The 10,000-nt window shown below is 45.5% G+C and overlaps 1 protein-coding gene across 6 annotated transcripts in view; it reads left to right on the plus strand.

The window, feature by feature from the left end:
• myo6a (myosin VIa) overlaps positions 1 to 10,000 on the plus strand; it is a 183,459-nt gene that overhangs the window by 101,080 nt on the left and 72,379 nt on the right. For all 6 annotated transcript variants that reach the window (XM_063223196.1, XM_063223198.1, XM_063223199.1 and 3 more), the window contains exon 12: positions 7,715 to 7,856. In XM_063223196.1, the coding sequence (XP_063079266.1) occupies positions 7,715 to 7,856 (142 nt within the window). The remainder of the gene's footprint in view (positions 1 to 7,714; positions 7,857 to 10,000) is intronic.

Raw genomic sequence — 10,000 nt, forward strand, 5'->3', positions numbered from 1 at the left:
GAACAACCAATATTTGTTAAAGGGGTATGCCACTATTTTGTGGCTTAATACAGTTAAAATCGTTGGCTGGGGTTTATAAAGGTGGTAAAGTGTCTTATTTTTCATGTTAAGCGTCGTCTTGCTTTAAGACAAGTTAAAAGAGGGAATATGTCGCTAAGCTAGTGAAAGTCAATGCATCCGTGTAGCATTGTAGCATGCTACATGGATACATTGACTTTCACTAGCTTAGCGACATATTCCCTCTTTTAACTTGTCTTAAAGCAAGACAATGGCTTACATGAAAAATAAGACACTTTACCACCATTATAAACCCCAGCCAACGATTTTAACTGTATTAAGCCACAAAATAGTGGCATACCCCCTTAAGTTTTAGTCATGTGCCTAACTGATTGGAAATGGCTGTTGCCCCTGGGCACTGTGCCACTGGCCCATATGGATAATCAGCCCCTGATTATGGGGGTTCTTATTTAAAGGTGCACTGTGTAAGATGGTGGCCAGAGTAGGTGTTAAGGTGTGCTGCATAATGCAAAATCTCCAGTAAAGGTAGCAGTAGTTACAGCTGTCAACCCTCGCGCTTTTCCCGGGAAACTCCCTATTTTTGACTTATTTCTCGCTGTCCCTGTCAGTGTGAAAAGCCAAGTAGAACTCAATGACGGTCAGTGTGTAGGCCTATTTGGCCTATTGTAAAATTGTGTGTGTGTGTTTGTGTTTGTGCTTGTGTGTGTTTGTGTTTGTGAAGGAGAGACTTAATATATACATGGGATGTTATTCCAAAAAAATGGATTTTGACAGTAGAACACCCTGCTTTGGTTTCTCATTAGAAAGTCATCAATCAGACTGCCGTGTGCGTGTGTAGGTGTGTGTGTGGTGCCAGAGAGACAGAAAGAGAGGAGGAGGGTGTTCCAACGTGATCAATCATCCACAATCATCCACTGCACTCACATCCTGTTGAGAGTAGGGGAGTGTGCCACTTTGAAATATGCAGCCCAGGGCCTCCCTACCCCCCATTCATCATCATCATCACACACACACACACACACACACACACACACACACACACACACACACACACACACACACACACACACACACACACACACACACACACACACACAGGAACTACCCTTCTTACACACACACGCACGCACGCACGCACACACACACGCACACACACTGTCCCTGTAACACACAAACCAACTACTCACACACACATACACGCCATTTCTCACCTGTCCTCTTGGCTTCTCTGGTGTGACTGATGAGGCTGCAACAAATAAAGGCCTGGGTGCTTCAAGGCTTGTTCAGGTGTGTTAGAGGAGTTGGGTTTGTGTTCGGATTTCTGCTTGTTTTCCTAGGCGATGTAACTCTAAACTCACACTGAGTCTTTGTTCCTGACATTATTGATTCATGCTAGGGCTGCAAGATTATGGAAACAAAATCATAATCACGATTATTTTGGACAAAATCATAATCACGATTATTATTATTATTATTATTATCAGAATGAATTACATACGGGAAGAGCAAAATAAAATTAATTGTAATAATTATGTAAAGGCAATAGCATGAAACTTAAGTGGACAGATTTCTAGCCAGAAACACCAGCCTGTCAGTATGTTCTGGCTTCAAGGACGCTCTCAAAAGTAGGTCACTATTGCCACGATTAAATCACGATTAAAATCATGTGTTCGATTTCACTATTTTATCACGATTTTGATTATTTCTCGATTAATTGTGCAGCCTTAATTCATGCAATCATTCATTCAGTCACATGCGTTCAGTCAGCCGCACATTCATTCACCAATTCATTCATTCACTGGTTCAATTATTCAGTCACATGTATTCTTTCATTCTCTCATTCATTCACCTTCATATGCATTCATTTACTCTTTCATATTCATTCATTCATTTAATCATTTGCATTCATTTACTTCTTCTCATGCATTCATTCATATACATGCATTCATTTATTTATTCACATGCATCCATGTATTGATTTATCTATTTGTTTACATGCATTCATAGTCATACATTCATTCTCTCGTTCATACACCTTCATTCATTCATTAAGTCATTCATTCATACATTCATACATTCATTCATTGCTTGATTCGTTCATTCTGAGGTTCACTACTGAAGGTAAGCGTGTGAATGAAGCAATTAATGAGTCCAAGGGAATGCCATTGGAATGCAAAGCGCAGGGTGCGGGGCTGTGTCTGAATGTTAAAGTGTACCGTCTGTAGCCCTCAGCCACTAATAAGTCACTAGATTGTCTGAGTGGTAGTGCAGTTGTAAAGAAGAGGAAAAACACGCACATCAGTCTAAAAAAGATTGGGTGCAGGACTAGCAAAATCACATGAAAACTGAGGGTAAAGTCTGCGACACCAAGCTCTTGTTTCTCTTATTTTAATGGGACGTTTCATGCAGAATGACCTGTCACATTATGATAATGAGTCACATTAAAATGAGCGAAACGAGATCTTGGTCTTGCAGACTTTGCTTTCAATTTTCATGAGTGGGAGTGCTGCTGAACAGGGTAGGTAGACTGAGGGACAGAGATGAGCCAAACTGGGAAGCAAAGCAGAGAAGGTTGAAAAGAATTCCCTTGAGAGAGAGAGAGAGAGAGAGAGAGAGAGAGAGAGAGAGAGAGAGAGAGAGAGAGAGAGAGAGAGAGAGAGAGAGAGAGAGAGAGAGAGAGAGAGAGAGAGAGAGAGAGAGAGAGAGAGAGAGAGAGAGAGAGAGAGAGAGAGAGAGAAGAGAGAGAGAGAGAGAAAGGTAGAGAGAGAGAGAGAGAGAGAGAGAGAGAGAGAGAGAGATTCAAAGAGAGACAGGCATAGAGAGGAGAAGAAAGCAAGAGAAACTGAGAAAGGCAGAGGAAGGTAGAGGCTGGGAGGCAGAGGGAAAGGAGAAAAAGAAAGACAGGCTGAGAAAGTTTAGACTAGAGGAAGGTAGAGATCCTTGTTGAGCTTAAGGCCGGTTACACACTGTGGCGTGGTGGCAGCGAGAAGACTGCGGTCAAACATCTCCTATTAGAGTAAGATAACCAAAACTCTGCCCACCCAATGTAAAGGAGTGTTCTCAAGTTTGGTCTCCTAAGAGGGCGTTGTCCCCTCCTTCTTCTTGCTTTTCTGTGGCATTTGGTGGCGGCTTGCAAGAGATGTGCGCTACCGCCATCTACAGTGCCAAGGGAACTCCATTCGTTCTCAACCATAAGACTCCAAAGGTCTCCTACCGAAGGTCTACTAACCAAAGGTCTCCTAAAGGGGCGTTCAGCTGACATCACATGTATCCAGGAAATGCAAGGGCTTGAAGTATCTTACTCTAATAGAAGATGTTTGCTGCGGTCATTCCGCCGCGTCTCCAATCGGCTTTACACTCTGACCCTGTCGTCCTGTTCAACACCCTCGCAGCCAATGCTATTTTGCTACTTTGCCATTCATTTCAACGGTACACCGCCGGCCGCCGCTGTGTAAAATTCTGCTCGGTTTGGATTTTCCAAACGGTGCGCGATACTGACCTGTGTCCCCTGTCGCTACGGCCCGACTACCGCCGTGCTTGTGTGGAAGGACTCATCTGTTTCCATCCGTCTTTGCCGCCTCCAGGTAAAAAATGTATTCAGTCCCGCCAACAGCGACACGATTGGTGTGAAGAGTCGCTGGCTGTGAAGAGCAGCACACTCTTTAGCATATTCAGATACCTTTGATTACGGATGAGTGCGTCCAGGGCTCTAAATTAACACACGCCAACACGCCAAACACGGGTGAAAATTCATTTTGGCTAGTAGAAAAAAATACCTACCCGCCAATTTGGCTAGTAGCGCCCGAGTACAGTAACTTATGAACGGTAAACCGCTGCTCTGACGAACGTTATAGGGCGAGATTTCCTACATTACCCATGGACACTAGCGTCACGACGTAGCCTCCCACCGTGGGCTTTCCAGTGCATCCAGCGTCAACTCTTGCGCGCGCCAGGATTGAAAACATTTCAGACGACCAGCCTTCTGTCAGCTAAGCTGCGCTCACACTATTCTGACAGGCAGCTCTCCTCCTATGCTCTCGTCGCTTTCGCTACAACCCTTTTAACGTCACTACTGCTATTATTACTATATGAACCTTGCTGTAACAGGCTGCATTTTTGAAGCAGCGAAACCCTGACCGTTTCAATAAGGGACGGGCACAGCGCTTCCATTCTGGGTACGCCGCCATATTGATAGCTAGTTGCTATGGTAAAGGGAGAGTGACTGCCTCCACCATGCATGCAGTTCTGGTCTCTAACATCGACAAGCCGGCTGTGTCCACAGTCAAGAATGTGTGCTACCCAAAGCACAGACACAGCACGTACTAAATACCTTCAACAACAAGCACCACACCACGATAACTTGACAATCGAGCAGTCTGGCTTCTGCATAAACCCGGCGTTCCCACAGGTAGGCGCCTCACCTGATGGCCTAGTTAGCTGTGACTGCTGTGGACAAGGCTGCCTGGAAGTGAAATGCCCTGCTAAGCACAAACACAGCACTGTCCAGGAGGCTTGTGACGCAGACAAAGACTTTTGTCTCCACAGAGTTGATGGCATTGTTCAGCTCAAACAAGGTCATAGGTACTACACACAAGTGCAGACACAGATGTTCGTGACAGGTGCAACCTACTGTGACTTGACGTTGCCTGTATCCTGCCAGATGTCAGCTTCTGGGAGTCCTGTCTGAGGAAGGCACAGGAATTTTTTCACAAAGTTTGCCTCCCCGAGCTCATCTGTGGGTATTAGACCAGAGACACCTCCACACCGGGATAGAGTGGAAAGTTATATTTGACCGTCTTACAGCAGCAACCCATGCTAGCCGGCGACTCTTTGTTATGGAGGACATTTGTTCTCCATTGAGACGCCTCCAAGTTGGAAAACGGTAAAAAGATAATCCATTTGGGATTTTTTTCCCCGTCCCGTCACAGCTTGCGCTTCTACACCCTACGACACAGCAACGGGCGACCATAACGACAGCAGAGGTCAAATGAAACGGTAAAACACAAAGCAAACTACTAGCAGAATAAAGCAAGTCCTCACTGTAAACAATGGGCTGGCCCGCTTCCAAAATGTCTGCCGCGCAACGTGTGACGTCATGTGCCCGAAATTTATAACAGGACTTACGCAGATTATGCATAGCGCTACTTCTGTTGTGTAGACTATGTTTTGTGCGAGTGATGAGAATGTGGCGGGGGTTAGAGCAAGGTTCTGTGTGTTGGTGAATGCTAGTAGTAATTGTAAATAGTGACGTTAAAAATGAGTGGTTGTGGAACGAAATAGCGACCAGGGCAGAGGAGGAGAGCCGACTGTCAGAGTAGTGTGACCGTAGCTGTCAGTTCAGTTGTCTTCTAAAATGTTCAGAGTCCTGGCGCTACTAAGTTGGAAAGCCCACGCCATCGAAAAGAAAAAAAAAGCAACCAACGACGAAGCTGTGGAAGTAAAAAAAGGAAGCGAAGATTCCCGAGATATTATTTACTTTTAATTAAACTAGGCTTCTTGTCATTTTGTTGCGCATGGTAGAGAAGAGCTCCTCCTCTCTCCTCTCATTTTCCTCTCATCTCTTCTCCTTCCTTGGGGTGTGCGTATGTGAGGTTTTGTAGTGTTTGGCTGTGTGCTTGGTTACTGTATGTTAAAGATCTGTTATGTGAGTGGATTGTGCGATGTGATTCAGCTGTTTTCAGAGGAATTGAACAAAAACTAATCAAATTAATTAGGCCTAAGTAATGAAAGTAAAAAATAAAGCAGAAGTTAAAAAATAATGAAAAAATATATAGCCTACTCCTATAATATGCTTAATTATTATGTAGGCATATAGTAGCCTATGCAGGCATATAGTGTATCTGTGTTGTAGAAACAGTTGGACAAAATGACCATTTAATTAGAAAAAAAAATAACTAGCCTAATGCATAGTTTATTTTGGCGAGATTAAAAAAAATGGCTAGTTGAACTTCTGTTTGGCTGGTAAGAAAAAATGTCCACTAGCCAAATTGGCTGGTGGTGGAAAAAGTTAATTTAGAGCCCTGAGTGCGTCTGTGGCCAAGCTGTATCACGTACAGTATCATGACGTATGTGTGCAATTTAAATGTTGTGGTCACGGTCATGGTGTGAGCATAACTGCACACGATGCCATTTCAGTGCTATTTATAATCATAATGAACATTTCTAAACTCTCAATTAACTATTCATTCATTGTTTCTTAACAAAAAATTATAATAGCCATACATTTCAGTGTATGTATTCATGTCACGGTGTCTGTTTTTTAAATATTTCCTTGTTCATCTAAGTGCATATCTCTCTTTTCTTGCTCTATGAACACGGCCAACACAGAAGTCGTGAAATTATAACTGGTTAGCTCATGCATTATGCAGGATTTACATGGAGTGCCTCAGCGGTTCCCAAACTGGGGGTCGGGGCCCCTTGGGGTTGCGGAGGGGGTCTCAAAAAGAAGGGACTTTTCATGAAAACAGGGAAAATGCAGGTTAATAGTTACCATAATTCCAGAACTTGGTTAGTAACAATGAAGTTTATACATGTATTTAATTTTCTTGTGAATCTGAAATTAAAATCAAGCAATATTGCTGGATAAATAGTGTTTGACGTTTGGAATACATGGGTTCGCCGTGTTTGTAAACACGATGCAGTGAGGAGGGGCAAGACACTGGCAGCCAACCATGTGAGCTAATTTTTTTGACCGACAGCGTTTTCCAACAATCAGAGGTTGAGTTGTGCACAGTTAGTTTCACGCAGTCAGTTTAAAACAAAAATGTAGAACCCATGTATATGAGGAGTTGGGAGAACTTTGGGAACTGGAAAACCGTTTATAATGTGTGACCACCTGCAGACTCATTTGTTTATTTGTGTAGTACATTTTGTGTGTGTGTGTGTGTGTGTGTGTGGGTGTGGGTGTGGGTGTGTGTGTGTGTGTGTGCGTGTGCGTGCGTGCGTGTTTGTTTATTGATTTCTCTGTGGATAACCCACTTCGGTGGCGATTCCAATCTGGGGTCTATACAAAGCCTTGAGATATTCTCCTCCCATCTGATAGCATTGCCACCTGCTCAGCCTTCTAGGGGGTTCCACAGTCCTGCTTGGTATTCTCCACAGTGAAACATTCAGAGCCCATGGGTTTGTTTGTCACGCAGGCAGTGACACCCGGGAAGTGCTTTTCTTTTCTTTTTTTTCGGCTGCCTAGAATGACTACGGCGCCTGATATTTACAGCCAAATATATTAGCGAATCTCAAACGCACGGAGGGACGTCACAAGCTCATTGGGGCAGTCAGTCAGTGCTGTGGCTTCAGGCACGTTATGAGACAGAGGAGCAACTTTCATGATAAATGTCCTGTAACCTTATAAATAATAAAAAATAACATTCTCCACCCCTCTCTGACTCATTCTCAACCTTTTCTTTCTTTCTTTTTTTCTCTCTTTTTCTCTGTCTCTGTCTGTCTCTCTCTCACTTTCTGATCATGGAACTCTCATTCTCATGTGTGTGTGGATGTATTTCTGTGTGTGTGTGCGCGTGTGCGCGTGTGTGTGTGTGTATGTGTATCTCAGTGTGTGTGTTCTATTTGCTAACTTGTTTGTGCTGTGCCTCCCCCCCCCCCCCCCCCCCCCCTCTCTCTCTCTCTCTCTCTCCCTCTCCATCTCCCTCTCCCTCTCCCTCTCCCTCTCTCTCCCTCTCCCTCTCTCCTGGTCCAGGCGGCTGCAACATAAAGAACCAGTCCAGTGAGCCCCTGGAGCACTGTGCAGAGCTGCTGGGGCTGGACGAGGAGGGCCTGAGGGTCAGCCTCACCAGCAGGGTCATGAACACATCAGCAGGGGGCGCCAAAGGCACAATCAAGTGAGTCTCACTGTGTGTGCATGTATTGCAGTACAAATACAATACCAGTCATGCCTATACATACACACATGCACAATCACACACACAGTTATGCTCACACGGTTACACACACACACACACACACACACACACACACACACACACACACACACACACACACACACACACACACACACACACACACACACACACACACACACACACACACACACACACACACACACACACACACACACACACACACACACACACACAATATTAGGCTCAACACTACCACACATATAGATATAGATACACATAGAGGAGGGAGGCAGGGAGGCAGTCTCGTGCCCACAGCGTTTAGAGGCATTACTGCAGCTCTCGTCTGTCTCAGCTGCAGGCATGGCGGCAGGAGAGAGGCTACTCTCTGGGGCACCTGGTAGCGTCCCGGGGGAGAGGAGAAAGAGGAAGAGGAAGAAGAGAGAGGGAGGGGAAAGAGAAAGAGGAAGAGAGAGGGAGGGGAAAGAGAAAGAGGAATAGAGAGGGAGGAGAAAGAGGAAGAGAGAGAAGGGGAGGGCAAGACAGGAAGACAAAGAGAGGGAAGAAGCTGAGTGAGGTGAAATAGGTAGAGCAGGAGGAAAGAAGTGTGGAGAGAGTGACAGAGAGAGTGACAGAGAGAGAGAGTGAGAGTGAGAGTGAGTGAGAGAGAGAGTGACAGTGAGAGTGAGAGTGAGAGTGACAGAGAGAGTGACAGAGAGACTCAGACAGACAGACTGACAGAGAGACTGACAGAGAGACTGACAGAGAGAGTGACAGAGAGAGTGACAGAGAGAGAGAGTGAGAGTGAGTGAGAAGCTGGAGGAAGAAAATAGGCTGATGAGAAAGAACAGGGAAAAGAATTGAGAGACCTAACAAGAAATACAAGAAGAAGAAATCAAGGCGAAAGAGGCAGAGGGAGGGAGGGGGCTAAGGAATGCAGAAAGGTGAATTAGAGAAAAGAACAGATAGGGAGGAGAAGGAAAAGGCTATTGGAAAAGACAGGGGTAAAGTGGTGGAAAAGAGGGAGAGTGTGGAAGAGAAAGAGAGAAGAAGAGCCATCTGTTGTGTTCACTTACTGGAGGCAGACTAGTGATGTGACGTGTGGCCAGGGGCTGGAACAGTGACTGACAGGAGCAGCTCAGCCAGACACACACATACACACACGCTCACATACACACACGCTCACACACACACACACACACACACACACACACACACACACACACACACACACACACACACACACACACACACACACACGCACGCGCGCGCGCGCTCACATACACGCACACACACTCACATACATGCACACACGCAAACACGCACACACGCACACACACTCACATACATGCACACACGCAAACACGCACACACGCACACACACACATGCTACACACTTGCATACATCGCACACGCATACATACATATACGTACACGTACACTCAAATGCAAACACAAAACCATGTGACACACATACACACACGACACACACACTCAGACACACACACACACACACACTCAGACACAGACACACAGAGACACACAGAGACACAGACACAGACACACACACACACAGACACACACAGACACAGACACAGACACACACAGACACAGACACACACAGACACAGACACAGACACAGACACACACAGACACAGACACACACAGACACAGACACACACAGACACAGACACACACAGACACAGACACACACAGACACACACAGACACAGACACACACAGACACAGACACACACAGACACACAGACACACACACTCAGACACACACTCAGACACACACTCAGTCACAAACACTCAGACACAAACACTCAGACACAAACACTCAGACACAAACAAGCGAATATGCACAGACAGTTACACAACCTCACACTCACTCATGCAGTCACACACAGGGACGTTTCACCCTAACAAGTAGCAGTTGGGCCGAGCATATGCTGATTGCCGCTGTGTCCCATTTGTGTCTGAACGGTATGCGTGCTCAGGTGAGTGGAAAGAACGTGTGTATGCGTGCGTGCGTGCACGCACGCACGCACATATACGTACATGCGTGTGTCTCGACCTGTGTACCTACGTTGTGTACATTTTGTGTGTGCATGTGTGCCTGTG

Source organism: Engraulis encrasicolus, chromosome 18 (assembly GCF_034702125.1).
Source record: "Engraulis encrasicolus isolate BLACKSEA-1 chromosome 18, IST_EnEncr_1.0, whole genome shotgun sequence".
Classification (NCBI taxonomy): Eukaryota; Metazoa; Chordata; class Actinopteri; order Clupeiformes; family Engraulidae; genus Engraulis; species Engraulis encrasicolus.